At 44.5% G+C, this 23,795-nt stretch overlaps 1 protein-coding gene across 2 annotated transcripts in view; it reads right to left on the bottom strand.

The window, feature by feature from the left end:
- The window catches only part of LOC135550924 (kin of IRRE-like protein 3), a 267,107-nt gene that overhangs the window by 146,357 nt on the left and 96,955 nt on the right, over positions 1–23,795 (bottom strand). Inside the window, exons 1-2 of one of the 2 annotated variants that reach the window (XM_064982167.1) lie at positions 1,195–1,469; positions 813–917 (exon numbers count right to left, since the gene is read on the bottom strand). The exons of the other annotated variant lie outside the window; for it this stretch is intronic. Of the exons in view, the coding sequence (XP_064838239.1) occupies positions 813–861 (49 nt within the window). The 5' untranslated portion in view covers positions 862–917; positions 1,195–1,469. Of the gene's footprint in view, positions 1–812; positions 918–1,194; positions 1,470–23,795 lie in introns of those variants that run through there. 2 annotated transcript variants of the gene reach the window in all.

Below are 23,795 nucleotides of genomic sequence, written 5' to 3'. Positions count from 1 at the left end.
GAATTCACAAAACAGCAATCTCTGTTGGAAACCTCAATACATTGCTGCCATGTCTAGTTGATGATAGTTCAATTTGTCTGCAAATCTCATCTTGAGTCAAGGCTACTGAAGAGAATCAGTTTTGACAGGGTCACAGAGCAGTGTTGTACAACAGGGTTGGCATAAGGTAACAGGGTTGACATAAGGTAACAGGGTTGAGATTAATGTACATAGAGTACATGATAGGAAAATCTTTATTTCGTTCAAATAACCTCACAAAAACCTCCAACCTCACAAAATTGATGACATCAGCTCTCAAGATGATACAAGATTTAAACCAGCATCTAACACAACCACATCGTTCCTAGAGGTGTTTGCCAATGTAATATGCACGGTATTACAGGGATCGATTTCTCTCGTTTGCCTGTGGATTTATTGAAATGCTATTAGGCTTATGAGTGGTGCCTCATTCCCTTACCTGTTGAGAACACTGAGAAGAGGGACATTTTGGCAGCTTTACTTAATAGTCACAAAAGACTGTGAAAGGTTTTGCCACGGCAAGATGGAAATGTGTGCCATAAACATCATCAGTGATTTAGTGCCAGAGTGCTGAGAACCATTCATTCTCATTACCGTCACAGCCCTGCAGTCCCTTCACACTGCTCTAGGGAGAGGTGGCCACTGGTGTCCATAAACTAAAACAGAAGAGAGTGAAATATGGGGTTGTGTGCCCTGTCAACTTTGTGGGGACTAGTGCTTTGAGTGTATGCTGGGCTACAGCACTAAAATGTCACAGTCGAAGATTGGAAAGTAATATTACATCAGTTTGGTACCTGTCAGTGCAATGTAAATTGTTAACAGCCGTGACAAAAATGATTCCATTTCATTGTCTTCCGGGGTTCCCTTTGTATTGTTATTGTCAGAAGGAGAAATTGAGTCTATCAGAGGAAGAAAAACAAGAAAAAAAGAAAAAACTTTGAATTAATCTACCGTGTATAATGGAATTATTACAGAGGATTGTAACGATCCACGTATAGTCCACAGTACTGTGAAATGTTTTCTGAGGATTTGACCAAATGTGTTTCCAAATGCTAAACAAAATTGTCAAGATTGAAAAACCAGCCAGTCTTTGCTTCTAATCTTCTGTATTTTTTTAAATAAAAGATGGAAATGTGCCACAGTGGAACAAACACAAAAACATTATGTGTTGCCTACCTTGGGTCTTCTGTGAAAAATGAAATTGTTACTTGTCAGGTTGGAGACAGACCTTGGAAGATAAGAGGTTTGGTTTTGGAGAAGAAGAAAAAAGGTAAAATTGGGCTTCCATTCAATTCTCCAAGTTACCCAGCTCTCGCTTCAGAAAATAAAGTGTCTTCTCCAGCTTCAACTAGGGTTGAGGGTAAGAGAGGAGAAAATGGAGCTAGAAGAACTTTGATTCTAGGATTGATCCTCCACCCACTGCACGAACAAAAGGTGCTCAAACGAGGCCCTAGGCCATTATCGCTGAAACGGAAAACACGAATCCAAACACCGCCAATCAAATAAGAGTTTCACTTCCTCTAAACCCAAGATAAAAGCGCACGAAGATCACGCTTTCCTTCCTTCTCTTGTAACATCATGAGGCGTGTGGGCGTTTTCCACATGACTATTTACTTTAAACATAACTGCAGTTGCTTCACCGCCACTGTATAGGCCTACAGTAACTGCAAGGGGGGTGTGGGCGCTTCAATTCTAAAGAAGTCAAAAAGGTTTATTATGCCTTGTGGAATGGAAAAAAGAGAGTAGAGAATTGCTTAAGGCCCATTTCCATTAGCCTTTAACAACACTGAGCTTTTAACAACTGAAAAGCCGGAAGTAATTGATAGATCGTATTCAGGGAGTTCTGTAGTGGGGGGAATGATTGTGAAAAGAGATGTGGGTAGAGAAGCTAATCTTGCCCCTGTGATGCAGCAAAAGGCCAAGCCATTGTATCAGCATAGAAACCTGTGTGTCCGACTCTCTGTTATGATCTCTTATTATCTCTGCTGAACAACGCTCCACAGCAATTACAAGGCACCTCTGCTTCAAGGAGATTAGTTACTTTGTGTAAGAACAAAGCCACGGACAACAACCTTGAGCACTCCCTAAGCGCACATGACAATAGGCAATAAAAAGAGGGGGATTGCATGACGTGTTTCACAGTTATGGTTTACTGTCAACCAATCTGACATATGAACTTGTCTTTTTTAAAAGCTTCTTTATAAAATAGAAATGCAATAAACAACGTTGGTTGTGTTTGGCCACAGCTTTTGATGTGAAGAACAATAAGTCTGGAAAGAAATCCCAGGGTTGAGATGGACTGTAACGATACATTGATTCTTGTCAATATAAACAATTTCATTATAATTAATCACTTATTCAGAGGCAAAATATAATAAAGGTGAAAAAAATGGTCTCTAAAAATGATTTAGGATTAGGTCATTACTGCGATGCAAGACGCTGAAATAAGTCACTCTTTCTTTGTACAGAATGATGGTAAAACTCAGCCAATACCCATTATCTAGCCATGGTGATATAACACCATATAATATATTGATTGGTTTGATGAAATCATGAGCAAAATGAACCCAGTCAGCGCTATCTGTTAAACTGATGAGTGATGACACTTTGGTGATGACCGAAAAGGGATGTTGTCAAATTTAGTGCTCTGGAGTAGCCAGCTCTTGGAGAGAGAGAAAATTGTTCTTCTCATGTAGAGATAGTGGCCATGTAGAGATAGAGGCCTTTGGAGATAGAGGCCTTGTGGAGATAGAGGCCATGTAGAGATAGAAGCCATGTAGAGATAGAGGCCATGTAGAGATAGAGACCATGTAGATATAGAGGCCATGTAGATATAGAGGCCATGTAGAGATAGAGGCCATGTGGAGATAGAGGCCATGTAGATATAGAGGCCATGTAGAGGTAGAGACCATGTGGACATATAGAGGCCATGTAGAGATTGAGACAAGTAGATATAGAGGCCATGTAGTTATAGAGGCCATGTGGAGATAGAGGCCATGTAGAGGTATAGCCCTTGTAGAGATAGAGGCCATGTAGAGATAGAGGCCATGTAGAGATAGAGGCCATGTAGAGGTAGAGCCCTTGTAGAGATAGAGGCCATGTAGAGATAGAGGCCATATAGGGATAGAGGACATGTGGAGATAGAGAGCATGTAGATATAGAGGCCATGTAGAGATAGAGCCCATGTAGATATAGAGGCCATGTAGAGATAGAGGCCATGTAGGGATAGAGGTCATGTGGAGATAGAGAAGATGTAGAGATAGAGGCCATGTAGAGATAGAGGCCATGTAGAGATAGAGGCCATGTAGAGGTAGAGCCCTTGTAGAGATAGAGGCCATGTAGAGATAGAGGCCATGTAGAGATAAGTCCATATAGGGATAGAGGCCATGTGGAGATAGAGAGCATGTAGAGATAGAGGCCATGTAGAGATAGAGAAGATGTAGAGATAGAGGCATGTAGAGATAGAGGCCATGTAGATATAGAGGCCATGTAGAGATAGAGGCCATGTAGGGATAGAGGCCATGTGGAGATAGAGAAGATGTAGAGATAGAGGCCATGTAGAGATAGAGGCCATGTAGAGATAGAGGCCATGTAGAGATAGAGAAGATGTAGAGATAGAGTGAAATATGCATCTGTATGTAAAACGGTGTCGAGTTTCAACAGATAACAGTCTATGAAGGACAGCTAATTGTGATGAGGGACAATATATTAAAATAAAAAACATGAGCTGGCGCACACCCAGAAAAATGTGTTTGTGTGGAGGTTCTGACTAACGGCAAGGGACAATATATTACCAGAACAAGACAAGGATGTGTTCCGGATATTACATTTGTGGTCTATCGACAGTTGTACACCTTATCTGTGTGGGCTAAAGACTGATGCCAGGCGGCAACTAGACACATTGTCATACTTCATGTAACTGGAAGCTTTCCACCTACTGGAATGATACCTTTCGCACAGATCAGTCACTTGAAAAAAGTGTGCAGACACGTGATTACGTGCTATATTGAATGTTAGAAAAGTAGATGACAGAACATGTGCAAGTAGATTCCAGGTGTGTTGAAAGACATGTTTAACTGTGCCTCTTCTTTTGTTTGGTAATGCACAGAATGTCAGGATTTTGTGCTGCCTTTGAGAGTGCAAGTGCTCTTCGCTAGGCAGTTACTGTCAGGATTTGGCCAGGGTTGTTCCGGGTTTTGGTCACTAGATGCCCCCATTGTGCTTTTTGACCTTATGTTTTTTCCCTTGTTCCCCATTATTATTTGCACCTGTGCCTCGTTTCCCCTGATTGTATTTAAACCCTTAGTTTCCCTCAGTTCTGTGCTCTGTGTTTGTATGTTAGCACCCAGCCCTAGTGTTCTGTGTATTCTTGTCGATTCCGGTGGATGCTCTTGTGGAATTCTGTTTTTTTTTGAGTATCTCTTGAGGCTTTTTGTGCTATTCCTACCACCTTTTGGATTTGCCATTTTTGTATTTAAGGACTTCTCCTTTTTACTTAATTAAATACACCGTCTTAAGTACTGCTGTCTCTGCCTCATCTTCTGGGTTCTGCTGACTATTCGTGGCTCAGTTGGTTAAGTGACTGTTTCTCACTCCGGAGACCCAGGTTCGTAACCGGGTCCTGACAGAAACACAGAGCCAAAAATGAACCCAGAGGCAGCCAGTTCCCAGGACCTTTTGCCATGCTGTCCCACCACCAGGAGACTGTCCAACGCCACGAAGCCGCCCTGGTTCAGCAAGAGGCCTTAATGGCTAGACATTCTCATCTTCTGTCGGAGATGCTGACTTCCATTAAGCAAATATCTGATCGTCTTACCCCGGCAACAGTTCCCGTTCCAGTACCTCAGATTCATGTACCCATGGCAGTTAACCCCCTGGCTGAACCTCGTCTTCCACCTCCCCAACGGTTCTCAGGTGATCCAAGTGCTTGTAAAGGGATTCTCACCCAATGTTCTCTCTCCTTTGAGCTACAACCCTCGTCGTTTCCCACCGACCGGTCTAAGATCGCTTATATCATCACCCTGCTGTCGGAAAAAGCCCTGGCCTGGGCTACTGCTGTGTGGGATGCCCATAGTTCCTGCTGTGCCAGCTACTCTGCCTTTGCTGAGGAATTCAAACGAGTGTTTCAAGGCCCAAGCAGTGGTTCTGACTCAGCCAAACAGCTCCTGACTCTCCACCAAGGTTGGCGCAGCGTGACGGACTATGCCATCCAGTTCCGCACGGTGGCAGCAGCAAGTGGCTGGAACAACGAGGCGCTCACGGTGTGCTTTCTGAAAGGCCTTTCCGACACTATCCAAGATGAACTGGCCACTCGGGAACCACCGGACAATCTCGAGTCCCTGATCAAGTTGGCCTCACGCATTGACCAGCGTCTGAGAGAGAGAGAACTCAACCGTAGACCTCTAGCCCCTATCAGTCCCAGCTCCGAGTCCCCACCTTTATCCTCGCTGGCTCCATTGGAACCCATGCAGATTGGACACATCTCCCAGGCTGAGAGAGACCGCCGGATGAGGAGCGACGCTGTCTATATTGCGGCAAACCGGGCCATTTCCGTTCCACGTGTCCCGGGCTCCAGGGAAACGCTCTGTCCCGTACAGACCGGGGGAACTGTAACGGGAAACATAACCTCCTCCCATCCGTCCAACTCCCGTCTGCTCATTCCAGTCACCCTCTCCTGGGACAACCACAAGCTTCACCTTCAAGCCTTGGTAGACTCTGGAGCCGCAGGTAACTTCATGGATGGTGTCTGGGCGAAGGAGAATGGCGTTCCCTCTGAACCTCTAAGTGAACCCATGAGGGTCACTACATTGGATGGAAGCCCTTTGGGATCTGGACTTGTCACTCATGTCACTACCTCCTTGCGACTTTCAGTTTCACAACACCAGGAATTGATGAACTTTCATTTGATCTCCTGTTCCGAGTTCCCTCTCGTCCTTGGATACCCCTGGCTTCACAGCCATAACCCTCACATCGACTGGTCTGTGGGCACTATCAAGCAGTTGGGTCCTACGTGCCAAGCTACTTGTATTTTCCAGAATTCCCCGAGTTCTACTCCCGAGTCTTTAGAATCCATCGACCTGACCCGAGTTCCCGAGTGTTACCATGACCTCAAACTGGTGTTTAGCAAACAGAGGGCCACCATGCTACCACCCCATAGACCTTACGATTGCCCCATCGACCTGTTTCCGGGCACTTGCCCCCCAGGGGTCGGATCTTTTCCCTATCTCCACCCGAACGAGCTGCTATGGATACCTACATCAAGGACGCTCTGGAAGCAGGCCTCATGCGTCCATCCACCTCCCGGGCGGGAGCAGGGTTTTTCTTTGTGGCCAAGAAAGACGGTGGATTACGTCCTTGCATCGACTACCGGGGACTCAATGCCATAACCGTCCGGAACCGTTACCCGCTACCCCTTATGGCCACAGCCTTCGAGCTGCTCCAGGAAGCAGTTGTTTTCACTAAGCTTGACCTGCGGAACGCATACCATCTTGTGCGGATCAGACCTGGTGACGAGTGGAAGACCGCTTTCAACACGCCTACTGGTCACTATGAATACTTGGTGATGCCCTTCGGCCTGACCAACGCACCCAGCGGTGTTCCAAGCGCTCATAAACGATGTGCTTAGGGATATGCTTAACATATTTGTGTTCGTTTACTTGGATGACATCCTCATCTTTTCGAGCTCCCTTCAAGAACACACTAAGCATGTCAGACAAGTACTCAAACGCCTCCTGGACAGCCATCTGTACGTTAAGCCGGAAAAATGTGAATTCCATTCATCCCGAGTACAATTCCTGGGATTTGTAGTGGAACCCGGTCGAGTCCAAATGGACCCCAGGAAGGTAGGGGCGGTAGCGGATTGGCCCACCCCCAAATCCGTTAAGGAAGTTCAGCGTTTCCTGGGCTTCACAAACTTTTACCGCAAGTTCATCAAGAACTTCAGCTTGGTGGCAGCCCCTCTCTCAGCTTTAACCAAGGGTGGCAATGCAAGGTTTTTGTGGGGAAGAGAAGCTGAGACGGCCTTCCAAGGACTCAAGCAGCGCGTTCTCTCTGCTCCCATCCTGATACTACCGACTACGGATGAACCATTTGTGGTGGAGGTAGACGCATCAGAGGTTGGTGTTGGAGCTGTCCTGTCTCAGAGGGGTGAAGACAAGAAGCTTCATCCGTGCGCTTTCTTCTCACACCGGCTTACCCCGACTGAGAGGAACTACGATGTGGGGGATCGTGAACTCCTAGCGGTTAAGATGGCATTGAAGGAATGGAGACACTGGCTCGAGGGGGCTTCTCACCCGTTTCAAGTGCTTACGGACCACAAAAATCTGGAGTATATCCAGCAGGCGAAGCGGTTGAACTCTAGACAAGCTAGATGGTCTCTTTTCTTCAATCGATTCCAGTTTATCCTCACCTATCGGCCCGGGTCGAAGAATCTCAAACCGGATGCCCTGTCCCGAGTCTACGCTCCTGCCATTCGAGATGACACGGACATGCCTGTCCTTCCTGCTGCTAAGATTGTGGCTCCGATCTCGTGGCTAGTTGAGGATACCGTGAGACGTGCTCAAGCTAGCGAACCGGACCCGAAAGGAGGTCCTGCCAATCGGTTGTTTGTTCCCAAGGCAGTGAGGACTCAGGTCCTTCTGTGGGGGCACTCCTCTCGCCTCACCTGTCATCCGGGCGTAGGTCGCACCTTGGAGTTCATCCAGCGTAAGTTCTGGTGGCCTACCATAAGAGAAGACGTTGCCACTTTCGTCAATGCCTGTCCCGTGTGCTGCCAGGGCAAATCTTCTCACCTCCGCCCTCAAGGACTCCTTCACCCTTTACCTGTTCCCCACAGACCCTGGTCCCATATCTCATTGGACTTTATTACTGGACTTCCTCCATCCCATGGCAATACTACTATCCTAGTCATAATCGACAGGTTTTCAAAGGCGGCCAGGTTCGTCCCTCTGACTAAGTTACCTTCTGCCAAGGAAACGGCTGAGTTGGTAATTAATCATGTGTTCCGAGTCTTCGGCATTCCTCAAGATATGGTTTCTGACAGAGGTCCCCAGTTCGCCTCAAGGTTTTGGAAGGCCTTCTGCCAACTCATGGGGGCTTCTGCCAGTCTATCTTCAGGGTACCATCCGGAGTCCAACGGCCAAACAGAGAGGATGAATCAAGAGCTGGAAACCACCCTCCGATGTATGACTCGTGACAACCCGTCCACATGGTCATCCTTTATTGTTTGGGCCGAATACGCGCACAACACCTTGCGCTCCTCCTCCACTGGTATGTCCCCGCACGAGTGTCAGTTTGGCTATGCTCCTCCATTGTTCCCGGACCAGGAGGCAGAAGTCAGAGTGCCTTCAGCCTTGAAGTTCGTCAGACGCTGTCGGCTTATGTGGAGGAAGACCCGTCTTAATCTTATGCGTTCCTCACAGAGGTACCAACAACAAGCCAACAGACGTCGCCGTCCCGGGCCTACCCTGCGCCCCGGCCAGAGAGTCTGGCTCTCCACAAGAAACTTACCTCTACGGGTGGAGTCTCGCAAGCTGTCCCAAAATACATCGGTCCCTTCAAGGTTGCCAGGAGAGTTAACCCAGTTTCTTATCGCCTACACTTACCCAGATCCCTTAAGATTAATCCCACATTTCACATTTCATTGTTAAAACCTGTTGTTTTATCTCCCCTTGTCCCGGCAGACAGACCTCCCCTCCGCCTCGTGTCATTGGAGGCCAGCCGGCTTATACCGTCCATCGGATACTGGATTCCCGCCGGGTGCAGCGGTCCTGGCAGTATCTGGTGGACTGGGAAGGCTACGGTCCCGAGGAGCGCTCCTGGGTTCCTGCCAAAGACATCCTGGACCCTGACCTCATTCGTCAGTTCAGGGCCCTCCACCCTGAGAGAGCTGGTAGGAACGTCAGGAGCCGTTCCTAGGGGGGATTCTGTCAGGATTTGGCCAGGGTTGTTCCGGGTTTTGGTCACTAGATGCCCCCATTGTGCTTTTTGACCTTATGTTTTTTCCCTTGTTCCCCATTATTATTTGCACCTGTGCCTCGTTTTCCCTGATTGTATTTAAACCCTTAGTTTCCCTCAGTTCTGTGCTCTGTGTTTGTATGTTAGCACCCAGCCCTAGTGTTCTGTGTTTTCTTGTCGATTCCGGTGGATGCTCTTGTGGAATTCTGTTTTTGTTTTTGAGTGTCTCTTGAGGCTTTTTTGTGCTATTCCTACCACCTTTTGGATTTGCCATTTTTGTATTTAAGGACTTCTCCTTTTTACTTAATTAAATACACCGTCTTAAGTACTGCTGTGTCTGCCTCATCTTCTGGGTTCTGCTGACTATTCGTGGCTCAGTTGGTTAAGTGACTGTTTCTCACTCCGGCGACCCAGGTTTGTAACCGGGTCCTGACAAGTTACAATATCTTTTCTGACCATGAAGCTCACCAAGTTAGCTTGATATTGCTTAACAATTACCTCTTTACACTCGTAGCTATATACAGGTTGAAAATGGCCGATTTGGGCACTGATAAGCTCCTAAATTGTAACGCAGTGGTTGTAAAGTAACATGTTATAAATTACGTCAGACCTGTCTCTGCACTAAAATCCACTGTACTTTTGACTGACAGCCGTTCCGAACTTGAGCACTGCACGCGACAAGAAGTTGCCCCCATCCCTCCCGCTAATTGGGCAAATTTTGCTGTTTTGTTTTGGTCTGAGTGAGGGAAATGCTGTAAATTAAGAGGACTCTATGCATTCTGAAAGATGACACATTGAGGATTATAATAAATACTGCTTTGATGTCATACAAGCAAACCAAACACCCCTGAGTCCAAAGGTGCACTTCATATTTACATATCTTAAAACTCATGTCATAGGCCTATACAGTGTCACTGTTTATGATCACTATGTTTGATGTACAGTTAAAAGATAGAATGGAGTCATACCCTAGACTGTTCTGAACAGAATGAGCCTATGTTTGTCTTTTGTGAAGAAAATTCACTGCGGAACATGTACAAAATTACGATCGGTTTCTCTGAATTGCCCTGTGAAAGTATAACACTAAGAGCGTATTTTATAACTTGGCTAGTCATGCTGGCAATAGAACACACTTTCATATTATGCCCACCTGAACCAGAATACGATTTTGAAAAAGCTATTTTTTAACTGTCTGAACAACAAACGTGATTGTGTGATGGCGGGGATGCAGTGTTAAGTTCCAAGCGAAATGCCTACAGGTGTGCTTGCTCTAGTTCCACAATGGCACAGCTAGGAGAGCTCAAAAAGGCACCTTATAGTTGAAGACTCTTCTTTGAAATTGTGCTGAACAAAAATATAAACGCAATTTAAAAATGTTGACTGAGTTACAATTCATATAAGGAAACTAGTCAATTTAAATAATTCATTAGGTCCTAATCTATGGATTTCACATGACTGGGCAGGTGAAGAAGCCCGATGTGGCAGTTTTGGGATTGCGTGGTTACTCGTGGTCTGCAGTTGTGAAGCCGGTTGGATGTACTGCCAAATTCTCTAAAACAACATTCGAGGCAGCTTATAGAAGATAAATTAACATTAATTTACCTGTCAACAACTCTGGTGGACGTTCCTGCAGTCAGCATGCCAATTTCACCCTCTAAACTTGAGACATCTGTGGCATTGTGTTGTGTGACAAAACTGCATATTTTAAAGTGGACTTTTATTGTCTCCAGCACAAGGTGCACCTGTGCATCATGCTGTTTAAAATAATCAGCTTCTTGATAAGCCACACCTGTCAGGTGGATGGATTATCTTGGCAAAGGATAAATGCTCACTAACAGGGATGTAAAGAAATGTGTGTACACATTTTGAGAGAAATAAGCTTTTTGTGCATGTAGAAAATGTCTGAGATTTTTTATTTTAGCTCATGAAACATGGAACCCACACTTGGGACCAACACATGTTGCGTTTATATTTTTGTTCAGTGTACTTAGGAACTGTGCACACTTTGGAGAGGTGTGTGGCCACTTGAACACTCTCCAGTTAGTCCTCTCACTCAAACCCTTGTCATTATGTTGTATTATGTTGCACCTACCCCACATTATCCAGGAATATTCTAATCATGTTACTGAATGTATCCAGAATATTTTCAGATCCCTTTTATCAAATGCTGCGAAAAGTACAGTAAATGTAAAATGCACATGAAATCAACAGTGAAAAGTTTGGATTCAGTCTTGTGTCAGGTTGTGTTGTTGTGTACTCAACTTTGGTCTACTATTGTTCCCATAATCTCCAAATTGTTCCCTTTTAGTTGCTGCCATGCTTATGCATATACATTTCATATATCTCCTGTAATAAACATTTCAATTTAGCCCTATCTATATGGGCCAATTCCCACAAGTGTAAATGGTTAAGCTTCATCCTTGTACATTGTCAACATAAAAGCTGGACTACAAACTGTATCTGGTTTTGGAGGCTATGTAAATGAAAAATGTAAAGCAACAATCTTGACTCTTTTTTTCCCGACACAACTTTACATGTTGAATAGAGGTTGAGTGTCCCACAGCTGCAGCTGTGCATGTTTCATCTCAGCTGAGTGGCGTTAGGCACAACACAGTCAACAATAAAGGCATTTGAAACTCACAATTTTCTGCGCCATTATCAAGGCTGGACCTATCCATTCAAATTCAAGGAAAACACTTGGCACTGTGCAATGACTTGTTTCTTTAAATCTATTTACTTGTTCCACCAACCATGAAGAGAATGCACACAAAAACACAAACACAAAGGTGTGATGGAAGAAAAGAGGATTGGGGAATGGAATGCTGTAATGACCTCAATTATGTTATATGGCCTCTCATTTTTAGTGACTAAAATAAACACTTTCATTATGTATTTCTCCATGCCAGGCCTTTAGCCTTAAAGTTACAGAACTGTGACTTAAATATTGTAGTGACAAACACATACAGGCTGATGTAATCACATACTGTACATCAACATTTCCCCCCTCCCCCTCCAAACTCGTTCTCACTTTTCTACAGTTGACATTTTAGTCGTTTAGCAGACGCTCTTATCCATACTTTCTATGTTACTTCAGCTCATTTATCAGGTTTTTAGTATTCTGTCTGACATTTCGCAGGCCTTTGATGGGCAGGAGGCACCCAGTGAGAATGCTGCTGCAGGGGGCTTGGCTACCTCTTTTGTCTGACCTCAACACACTCTCCGAGAGCAACAACTGCTGTTGCTGTGCAGTTTCCCAAATGGCACCCTATTCCCGTGATAGTGCAGTCCTGACCGGGGACACATTGGGAAAACTATAAGGCTCAGGTCAAAAGTAGTGCGCAAAATAGGGAGAGGGGTGCCATATGGGGTGCAGGTGCTGTGTTCTAGAGGGAGACGGAGAGATGCAGGTTGAAAAAAACTCTGTCCTTTTTTTACACAGACTCTCCCCCCTCCTTCCTCCTGCATCTCCTTCATTCCCTCTCTTTGCTCTCTTTCATTCCCTCTGCTCTCCTTTATTCCCTCTCGTTGCTCTCTTTCATTCCCTCTGCTCTCCTTCATTCCCTCTCGTTGCTCTCTTGCATTCCCTCTGCTCTCCTACATTCCCTCTGCTCTCCTTCATTCCCTCTCATTGCTCTCTTTCATTCCCTCTGCTCTCCTTCATTCCCTCTGCTCTCCTTCATTCCCTCTCGTTGCTCTCCTTCATTCCCTCTCGTTGCTCTCTTTCATTCCCTCTGCTCTCCTTCATTCCCTCTCGTTGCTCTCTTTCATTCCCTCTGCTCTCCTTCATTCCCTCTGCTCTCCTTCATTCCCTCTTGTTGCTCTCTCTCATTCCCTCTACTCTCCTTCATTCCCTCTGCTCTCTTTCATTCCTTCTGCTCTCTTTCATTCCCTCTCGTTGCTCTCCTTCATTCCCTCTCGTTGCTCTCCTTCATTCCCTCTGCTCTCCTTCATTCCCTCTCATTGCTCTCTTTCATTCCCTCTGCTCTCCTTCATTCCCTCTGCTCTCCTTCATTCCCTCTCGTTGCTCTCCTTCATTCCCTCGTTGCTCTCTTTCATTCCCTTTGCTCTCCTTCATTCCCTCTCTTTGCTCTCTTTCATTCCCTTTGCTCTCCTTCTGTCACGCCCTGGTCGAAATATATTACGTTTATTCTTCATTTATTCGGTCAGGCCAGGGTGTGACATGGGTTATTGTGGTGTGTTTTTGTCTTGGGGTTTTGTGGGATGTCTAGCGTAGTTTATGGCTGCCTGAGGCGGTTCTCAATCAGAGTCAGGTGATTATCGTTGTCTTTGATTGGGAACCATATTTAGGCAGCCATATTCTTTGAGTGTTTTCGTGGGTGATTGTTCCTGTCTCTGTCTTCACCAGATAGGACTGTTTAGGTTTTCAAGTTCCGTTTGTTGTTTTTGTATTGTTCGTGTTTTTTCGTTCTTCATTAAACTTGTCTCAAAAATACCACGCTGCATTTTGGTCCGCTCCTCCTTCAACACAAGAGAGCCGTTACAGCTTCATTCCCTCTCGTTGCTCTCTTTCATTCCCTCTGCTCTCCTTCATTCCCTCTCGTTGCTCTCTTTCATTCCCTCTGCTCTCCTTCATTCCCTCTCGTTGCTCTCTTTCATTCCCTCTGCTCTCCTTCATTCCCTCTCGTTGCTCTCTTTCATTCCCTCTGCTCTCCTTCATTCCCTCTCGTTGCTCTCTTTCATTCCCTCTGCTCTCCTTCATTCCCTCTCGTTGCTCTCTTTCATTCCCTCTGCTCTCCTTCATTCCCTCTCGTTGCTCTCTTTCATTCCCTCTCGTTGCTCTCTTTCATTCCCTCTGCTCTCCTTCATTCCCTCTCGTTGCTCTCTTTCATTCCCTCTGCTCTCCTTCATTCCCTCTCGTTGCTCTCTTTCATTCCATCTGCTCTCCTTCATTCCCTCACACTGCTCCTGCTGAGAGTTAAAAACCCAGCAGCGTTGCAGTTCTTGACACACTCATACTGATGCGCCTGGCAACCTAGTACCATACTCTGTTCAAAGGCACTTAAATATTTTGTCTTGCCCATTCACCCTCTGAATGGCACACACACAATCCATGTTTCACTTAATTCAAGGCTTAAAATCCTTCTTTAACCTGTCTTCCCCCTTCATCTACTCTGATTGACGTGGATTTAACAAGTGACATCAATAAGGGATCATAGCTTTCACCTGGGTTCACTAGGGTCAGTCGATGTCAGGGAAAGAGTGTTCCTAATATTTTGTAAAATCAGTGTATATGTGCAAACATACACTGATATAAAGGACAACCATGCACTTATATTTGCATTATATAAACACTGGCATACTCAGTTTGAAACACTATCATAACCACAGAATAATTCCCACCTTAATTTAGTTGCTAATGACACACACACAGACACACACACACACACACACACACACACACACACACACACACACACACACACACACACACACACACACACACACACACACACACACACACACACACACACACACACACACACACACACACACTGGGACTGATTAAGAAATAATAGGCCCTGGGGCTTTCAATCTGGTCTTGAATTCAAACAAACAATAGCCTAGGCCAACACATAGATTGTACAAGATTAGGAGGAAATATATATATACTGTATACATAATACATACAGTGCATTTGGAAAGTATTCAGACCCCTTGACTCTTTCCACATTTTGTTACATTACACTACAACCTTATTCTAAAATTGATTAAATCGGTTTGTTGACCTCATAAATCTACACACAACACATATTGATAAAGCAAAAACATGTTTTGAGAAATGTTTGCAAATAAATAAATAAATTAAAATATCACATTTACATAAGTACTCAGTACTTTGCCCCAGTCCGAGGGCCTGAGCACCCTGGAGCAGGTTTTCATCAAGAATCACTCTGTACTTTGCTCCGTACATCTTTCCCTCAATCCTGACTAACTTCCCAGTCCCTGCCACTGAAAAACATCCCCACAGCATGATGCTGCCATCACCATATTATTTTAATTGATTTGACCTTTATTTAACTAGGCAAGTCAGTTAAGAACAAATTCTTATTTTCAATGACGGCCTAGGAACAGTGGGTTGGCTGCCTTGTTCAGGGGGCAGAACGTGGGGATGGTGACAGGTTTCCTCCAGATGTGACGCTTAGCATTCAGATCAGAGAGTTCCATTTTGGTTTCATCAGACCAGAGAATCTTGTTTCTCCTGGTCTGAGAGTCCTTTAGGTGACTTTTGGCAAACTCCAAGCGGGCTGTCATGTGCCTTTTACTTAGCGGCTTCCGTCTGGCCACTCTACCATAAAGGCCTGATTGGTAGAGTGCTGCAGAGATGGTTGTCCTTCTGGAAGGTTCTCCCATCTCCACAAAAGAACTCTGGAGCTCTGTCAGAGTGATCGTCGGGTTCTGGGTCACCTCCCTGACCAAGGCCCTTATCCCCCGATTGCTCAACTTGGCCGGGTGGCCAGCTCTAGGCAGAGTGTTGGTGGTTCCAAACTTCTTCCATAAGAATGATTGAGGCCACTGTCACGTTCTGACCTTTATTTCCTTTGTTTTGTCTTTATTTAGTATGGTCAGAGCGTGAGTTGGGTGGGCAGTCTATGTTTGTTTGTTCTATAGTTTGAGTATTTCTATGTTTCGGCCTAGTATGGTTCTCAATCAGAGGCAGGTGTCATTAGTTGTCTCTGATTGAGAATCATACTTAGGTAGCCTGGGTTTCACTGTGTGTTTGTGGGTGATTGTTCCTGTCTCTGTTTCTGCACCAGATAGGACTGTTTGGGGTTTTCACATTTCTTGTTTTGTAAGTTTGTTCATGTGAAGTGATTTATTAAAACATTAATCAAAATAACCACGCTGCGCTTTGGTCCGCCTCTCCGTCAATGGAAGAAATCCCTTACAGAATCACCCACCATAACAGGACCAAGCGGCGTGGTAAACAGCAGCTGCAGGAAAAGCAGCAGCAGGAAAAGGAACAGAGGCAGCAGCAGCAGGAACAGCAACAGCGAGGTCAGGATTTCGGGACATGGGAGCAGAATCTGGACTACACAACTTGGTAGGAGATAGACAGGTGGGAGGTCGACCCAGGGAGAATGCCGGAGCCCGCCTGGGATTCGATGGAGCAGTGCAAGGAAGGTTACAGGAGAATGATGTTGGCGAAGCCAGCACGGCAGTGCAACAGGTACGAGAGGCAGCCCCAAAACATTTTGGGGGTGGCACACGAGGTGTGGAGCTAAGCCAGGTAGCAGACCTGAGCTCACTCCTCGTGCTTATTATAAGCAGCGCGTTACTGGTCAGGCACCATGTTATGCGGTTAAGCGCACTGTGTCGCCAGTACATGTCCATAGCCCGGTGCGCTATAGGGCAGCCCCCCGAGAGTGTCATGCGAGTGCGGGCATCGAGCCAGGGCTTATGGTGCCTGCTCAGCGAGTCTGGTCACCGGTACGCAGTTTTGGTCCAGGGTATCCTGCGCCGGCTCTGCGTGCTGTGTCTCTGGGGCACTGGGAGGGTGCAGTGCGTCCTCTGTCTGCGCTCCGCTCGTGCCGGGCAAATGTGGGAGTGGAGCCAAAGGGTGAGGTGTGCGTAGTAAGCACTAGATCTCCCGTGCTTACCCACAGCCCGGTTCAACCTGTGCCTGCACTCTGGAGGGTCCGGGCTAGAGTGGTTGTCCAGCCTGGGAAAGTGGTGCCAAGGCTGTGCACCAGAGCTCCAGTGCTCCCCCACAGCCCGGTCCTTCAGGTGCCTCCTCGTAACACCAAGCCTCCTGAGGGTCTCCCCAGCCTGGTGGTTCTGGTGGCAGCTCCACGCACCAGGCTGTCTCTCTGTCTCCTCCCTACAAGTGGTCCCGTCTGTCCGGCGTTGCTGCCGGAGTCTCCCGCCTGTCCGGCGCTGTTCCCGGAGCCTCCCGCCTGTCCGGTGCTGCTGCCAGAGTCTCCCACCTGCCCAGCGCTGCTGCCGGAGTCTCCCGCCTGTCTGGCGCTGCTGCCGGAGTCTCCCGCCTGTCCGGCGCTGCTGCCGGAGTCTCCCGCCGGCCCGGCGCTGCTGCCGGAGTCTCCCGCCTGTCCGGCGCTGCTGCCGGAGTCTCCCGCCTGTCCGGCGCTGCTGCCGGAGTCTGAGGCGCCAGAGCCCCTCAGCCCAGAGGCGCCAGGGCGTCCGCCCCTCTGTCCCGAGCTGCCCCTCTGTCCCGAGCTGCCCCTCTGTCCCGAGCTTCCCCTCTGTCCCGAGCTGCCCCTCTGTCCGGTGGGGTCATTGAGAAGGGTGGCCATGGTTAGAAAGCCACGGAGGCAGACTATAAGGCGGACTAAGACAATGGTGAAGTGGGGTCCGCGTCCCGCGCCAGAGCCGCCACCGCAGACAGACGCCCACCAAGACCCAACCCTATAGGTCAAGGTTTTGCGGCCGGAGTCCGCACCTTTGGGGGGGAGGTACTGTCACGTTCTGACCTTTATTTCCTTTGTTTTGTCTTTATTTAGTATGGTCAGGGCGTGAGTTGGGTGGGCAGTCTATGTTTGTTTGTTCTATATTTTGGGTATTTCTATGTTTCGGCCTAGTATTGTTCTCAATCAGAGGCAGGTGTCATTAGTTGTCTCTGATTGAGAATCATACTTAGGTAGCCTGGGTTTCACTGTGTGTTTGTGGGTAATTGTTCCTGTCTCTGTGTCTGCACCAGATAGGACTGTTTGGGGTTTTCACATTTCTTGTTTTTGTAAGTTTGTTCATGTTAAGTGATTTATTATTAGTTTTAGGCTGGGTTTCTGTACAGCACTTTGAGATATCAGCTGATGTACGAAGGGCTATATAAATAAATTTGATTTGATTTGATTTGATTTTGATTTATTAAAACATGAATCAAAATAACCACGCTGCGCTTTGGTCCGCCTCTCCGTCAATGGAAGAAATCCCTTACAGCCACTGTGTTCTTGGGGACGTTCTATGCTGCAGAAATGTTTTGATACCCTTCCCCAGATCTGTGCCTCGACACAATCCTGTCTCGGAGCTCTACGGACAATTCCTTTGACCTCATGGCTTGGTTTTTACTCTTACATGCACTGTCAACTGTGGGACCTTATATAGACAGGTGTGGGCCTTTCAATATCATTTCCAATCAATTGAATTTACCACTGGTGGACTCCATTCAAGATGTAGAAACATCTCAAGGATGATCAATGGAAACAGGATGCACCTGAGCTCAATTTTGATTCTCATAGCTAAAATATATATTATATAAATAAGGTATTTCTGTTTTAGTTTTTTTGTACACTAGCAAAAATGTCTATAAACCTGTTTTTACTTTGTCATTATGGAGTATTGTGTTTAGATTTATGTGTAAAATGTTTTATTTAATCAATTTTAGAATAAGCCTGTAACGTAACAAAATGTGGAAAAATGGAATGGGTCTGAATAAGGGACAGAGTTTGGGCCCCAGTAGGCTCCTGCATTAAGCTGGCCCTGCACACACACAAACAAACACAAACACTGGTACTCTCTCATTTATACCTGTTCTCCACCTTGCAGCTCATTGTAACAAGTGGCCGACAGAGTTCATAGTCGCTTGCGATGGGGTATTAACACTCCCGTCAAAGATAGTCCTGCCGTCACACATCACTTCACACCGTTCCAGTGAACAGTTTCCCATAGGTACAAATCCAGGATCAGATTCCCCTCCCCCAATCATAACCTTAACTAGTAGTGGGGGAAATGCAAAACTGATCCAAGATCAGAATCTAGTGGCAACTGCACCTTACACCACTTCATATCTGTGGGGCCAAGAGACTGCCAGCTGTCTAACATGACAGGTGATAATTGCTGCTATAACACTAATGTCGTGGGCTCAGACACCAACAGAAGTAGCAGCACAATTGTCTGATCTTATTAACACTGGTGACGCACACCCACACACACACACACTCTCTCTCGCTCTCTCCCTCGCTCTCTCTCTCTCTCTCTCTTTTTGTCTCTCTCTCTCTCTCTCTTTCTTTTCTCACACACACAAACAGACATTGAGTCAAGGCAGAGTACAGCACTAATTAGGCTGGGGCACCATATGAGACTATTGGCATTGTTTGGGTATTTTTTTCTCTGTCATTGTTACCCATACTCCAGCTTTTCTTTTTAATTTGTAGCTATAAGATGTTTTATTTATTTTCTATTTGACTTATTTATTCTCAGAATAGCAGAGGAATAACAGGGTAATAACCATGGTAATTATCAGTAATTGCTATTACAGTAATGAGAAACACAATTTCCTGGTTATTACCAGGTAAGGTAAGTCAGACTGTAGTTTCTATATAATGACTTTCCATATTACTGTTCTGCTGTTTCCATATTGGTCTTGGTCTGTTGAACCCTATGAACACCATTCAATTTGTGGGATTTTACTGTGCGATTACATGGTATCAGTGCTGGAAAATGCGTTTTTACTTGTTTCCCTTTAGCTCTACTGTTGTATCCCAGCCTAACAACAAACTGAGACTGTGGTGTGTTACCTGGGAACAAAGATAGTATATTTCCTATGTAATACAGTGTGGTATCAGGACTAGATGTGTAAGACACATTTGCCCTGGTCAACACAACCCGATGAAAGAAAGCAGAAGGATTACAATAGCAATGGAAGAAACAACCTTGGTTTGAATAAACAGGAAACCATCATCTAGGCACTTGAGACCATTGCAAACAGACCAGACCAGAGATCCCTGAGAATGCTCCAATTCTCCATCATCTGGCCATCGTAACAGGCAGGTGAAGATGACCTATAGGGACATTTCGCACGGGAAGAAAGAAAAGAAACGTACATCATCCCCAGCCTCCCCCACTGCCGAATCACATCCCGGCATAGCCTCGCATGGCCTCCACACCCAGGCTTATGGACAATCTGGTGTGACTGCATTACTTCTGCCTGCCGGAGCCGTACTCGTGACCATCATCTTGCATCCTTGCGGTCCCCCGTGTGTGTTCAAGCAATCCCATTCCCCTCAATGGCGGTTGTGGTGACATTGCGGCGGTGACAGGTTGCTCTCCGGCGAAGGTTCTCCTGCACAGCTAATGGAGCTAATGTGTGGAGGAAAGGTTAAGTCAGGGAGGATTAGGGCCTAGTCCGCCGCTGACAGCTGTGACCTTATCAACACTAATGTCCCCATGAAGCACTATACCATCTCTCTCTGTCTCTTGCCATCTCTCCTGTCACTTCCCTAGTGGCTCTGATTAACACTGAGGCCGCAGTGACAGCGGAACTGACAGAGTGACAAAGGATGAGGGTTGTTCGGGAGATGTTGAAGGAGGCTGGGATTAGGTCAGCAAGTCAAAGGTCAACACCAAGGTTTACAGTGATATGTGGGTTGACCCCTGTGATGCAACATTACAGGTGTGAGTCAGAAGTGCTGACATGAGCTCCCCTTCAAGGATAGGGTTCTGCCTGTGTCTGTACTCATTGTGTCGTTTATGTCAGATTGTATGTGTTGTGTTATGTTATGACATTCTGTAAACACATGACATAATACACTACATAGCACATAAAACATGAGTATTATTAGAATGTCAGCAGGTAAAAACTCACTTACGCCTCTTCTCTGTTTATCTGCCAAGTGTCTCACATGGTGTCAGACAACAACAGGGTTGCATACAGCAACAACAGAGATGATGTTAGATGATGACACCTGGTTGTTGATAGTTGAGCTCGTCTTTTAAAGAAATACATATAGTAATGATCAGATGTAACAGATTGATGGTGTTGATCTTTGCTGTTTCAGATCTCTGGAGTCCTACGCAATTGAAACTTATTTGATAATAAAGCAGGATTTCTCATCGCTTATTGTCCCTTTAAGTCTCAGTGTATTTAAGTCTTATCAGAAACATCACAAAAAACACTGACAAACACAACTATATTCATCTGCATATTGCAGGGGGGGGGGCAGTTTAGGCTGAATGACGGAATGGGTTTATGCCAAAGCCACTAAGACCACAGAGGCAGGTTAAAGGTCCAATGCAGCCATTTTTATCACAATATAACATTATTTCTGGGTAAGAATTAACTACTTTACTGTGAATGTTTTCAATTAAAATGGTCAAAATAGGGGTAGATCATCTTTAATATTGCAGCTAGATTGTGAGTTCTATCAATGTAATTATCTGCTTAATTTCCAATTCCCCATATATAATTTATTAAATATATATATTAAATCTATTATCCTTCTTTGTTATTTTACCCTAACTCTACCACCCCTCCCCTAGTTTGAGTGGACAACAACTTATGGACAACAATACTTCCATCTTATAGATACTATATACATTTTACGGACAAGTACGTTTTACACTAGTTACCTTCTTTTTTCACCCTTCAGCTAACCTCAACCCCTCCCATCTTTCTCTGAAAACCATCCAGTTTTGATTTATACTTGCAATCACAACTGCGCTGTGATGTTTCCCAAACGTTCTGAACCTTTCAATTCTCATAGTTTCTACAGATGTTTAATTAAAGATTAACATTTTTACTAAGAGTATTATTATATTATTGATCGAATGGCTATGGCTTTTTAAGTCACCCAGCAGTGCTATTTGCGGAGTTAGCTTTGGGTAAATGTTGTGATTTTTCATCCATTCCTGAACATGCAACCAAAAACAAGCTACCAGATATGTGCAATATGGGCAGTACCAAAACAAGTGATCTAAGGATTCTGTCTTATCACAGAAAAATCTGCAGAGCTGGGATGTTTGTATCCCCCATAAACATAACATTATATTGGTTACTAGAATTTTGTATAATAATTTGAATTGAAAAACTGTACGTTTTGAATCCGACGTTTGTATATCAGTTCAGAAACCATTTGCCATGGAAGCTGCACATTGAAAAATCCTGAAATAGAACTGGTATACTTTTTTATTTATCACAATTTTGTTTGACCAATTTTGGTCTTTAATGTAGGGCCGAAAGACAAGTTCCTTAGCTTCTCCTCCTTCCACTAACCTCCTATATTTTTGTAGAAAATCTGAAATCAGTTGATTGTAATTTTGGATAGAGCAAACATTTTAATATATGTTTGTTAGTTGCATGTGTGACATAACTCCACTAGTCCTATTTACAATATAAAATATATCATGATATAAAATATCAAAAAAATTATGTTTTTTTAATCAATTAGTATATTTGAGTTTAAACATAATATTTGTCTATTTTGAATTAAACTGAAATTGCAACAGGCTTCTATGGTTTGTTTTAAAAATAGCTATATTTTGGAGATTACTTCATTTTCATTACTTTCATTTTCAGGTTATAATCTGAATAACGGGAATGGGACTACTTTTGAACACGGTGTGAGCCATTCTTACTAATCTGCTGGACAATCACTTCAGATTTCAGTATAATGTTTGCATGACTGAAGCCTTTAATGAGAGGTTCAATTCTTTAATATTAAATAATTTTATCCCTCCAAAACATTATTCTATAAATAGGCCCATTTAATTTTGTTAGGCCAAATAAAGTGGAATACATTTTGCTCTTTAATTTAAAAAACAAGTAGTTTGGTGTAGGCAGGGCCTTAAGCAAATAGGTAAACTGGGATATGATTAAATAATTAATTTGGGTGGCTTTTCCACAAATAGACCAGTATTTACCTTTCCATGGAAGCAAAATCTTATCCATTTTTGCTAACTTTCTATAAAAATGTATTGTCGTGAGATAATTTCTTTCAGTATATGAATACTGGGTATGTCCACCTCAGTATCAGAACATTTTAATGGTAAACTACACGGTATTGTAAAAGTTGTCTTTTTTCGCAATCCAATACCTAAAATGTAACACATCATAGTTTGGTTGCAATGACCTAGATCCTCTATGAGGCTTTGCAGGGATCCAAATTGTGGATTTAACGAAAGCCTGAGTTGTTAGCATATAATGGCACTTTTGTTTTTAATCCCTGGATTTGAAGCCCCTTGACATTATTGTTAGATCTGATTTTAATAGTGAACGTTTTGATGGCTATAATAAATAGATATGCCGACAGCAGACAATAGACTGCTTGTGAATTCTGAAACATTTTCTAAGGCATACTACTAAAAAAATGTATTACAGTACCTTACAGTAGCTTATTTCCTTTCACCTGTTAAACCACGCTACCTAAGATATTGCAAAACTTGAAATACATAGCCTATCTATTTACTAGGCTACTTGGTCCAATTAAATGAGAGATACAGATGATAATTTGTTGTATGGCCAGAAAAGGTGATAAATGTATTCTGCAATGGTTATGAAAATAAAATGAATAGGAAAAAGATTCCTATGTCTAATTATTTTAAATTCGAAAAAAATTTATGAATTAACTTTTTTATCATATCCCCGATTTGGACAATGTATTGCAGTACAGATTGCAATACAATATTTCGACCACCAGCAGATGTGCGTATGCATGGTCTCAAGTTTTTGGGAAGTGACCACATTCTCACGTCAAGTTAAATTTGTATAAATGCCAACTTTTGTGGGAAAACTGGCTCAAGCACATTCTGGCTATCTTTTGTACAATAGGTTTATGCACGGTTTGTAAATGATGCCCCAGATCTGTTTATATTCCTTCCACTGTCTCTTACTGACAGTAATAACCTGCTCATTACATCTTGCTCTCATTCTCTCCTTTGTCCTCATCTATACAGAATTTTCTAACAATAGCATGCATGTCCAGACATGACCTATGACCAATGAAACACCCATCAGCTCAGCTCAGATCTCTGGGATCCCTATTAGAAATCCATCTTCAGAAGGAAGTTATTATTTTATAATTGGAACATTAACTTTTAGCTCTACTGTCAATATGTTGGGACTGGGCAAT

This window comes from Oncorhynchus masou, chromosome 12, assembly GCF_036934945.1.
Source record: "Oncorhynchus masou masou isolate Uvic2021 chromosome 12, UVic_Omas_1.1, whole genome shotgun sequence".
In the NCBI taxonomy this organism is placed as follows: Eukaryota; Metazoa; Chordata; class Actinopteri; order Salmoniformes; family Salmonidae; genus Oncorhynchus; species Oncorhynchus masou.
Note: the sequence above shows the minus strand (reverse complement) of the source record. Positions and strands in the feature narration are given on the sequence as shown.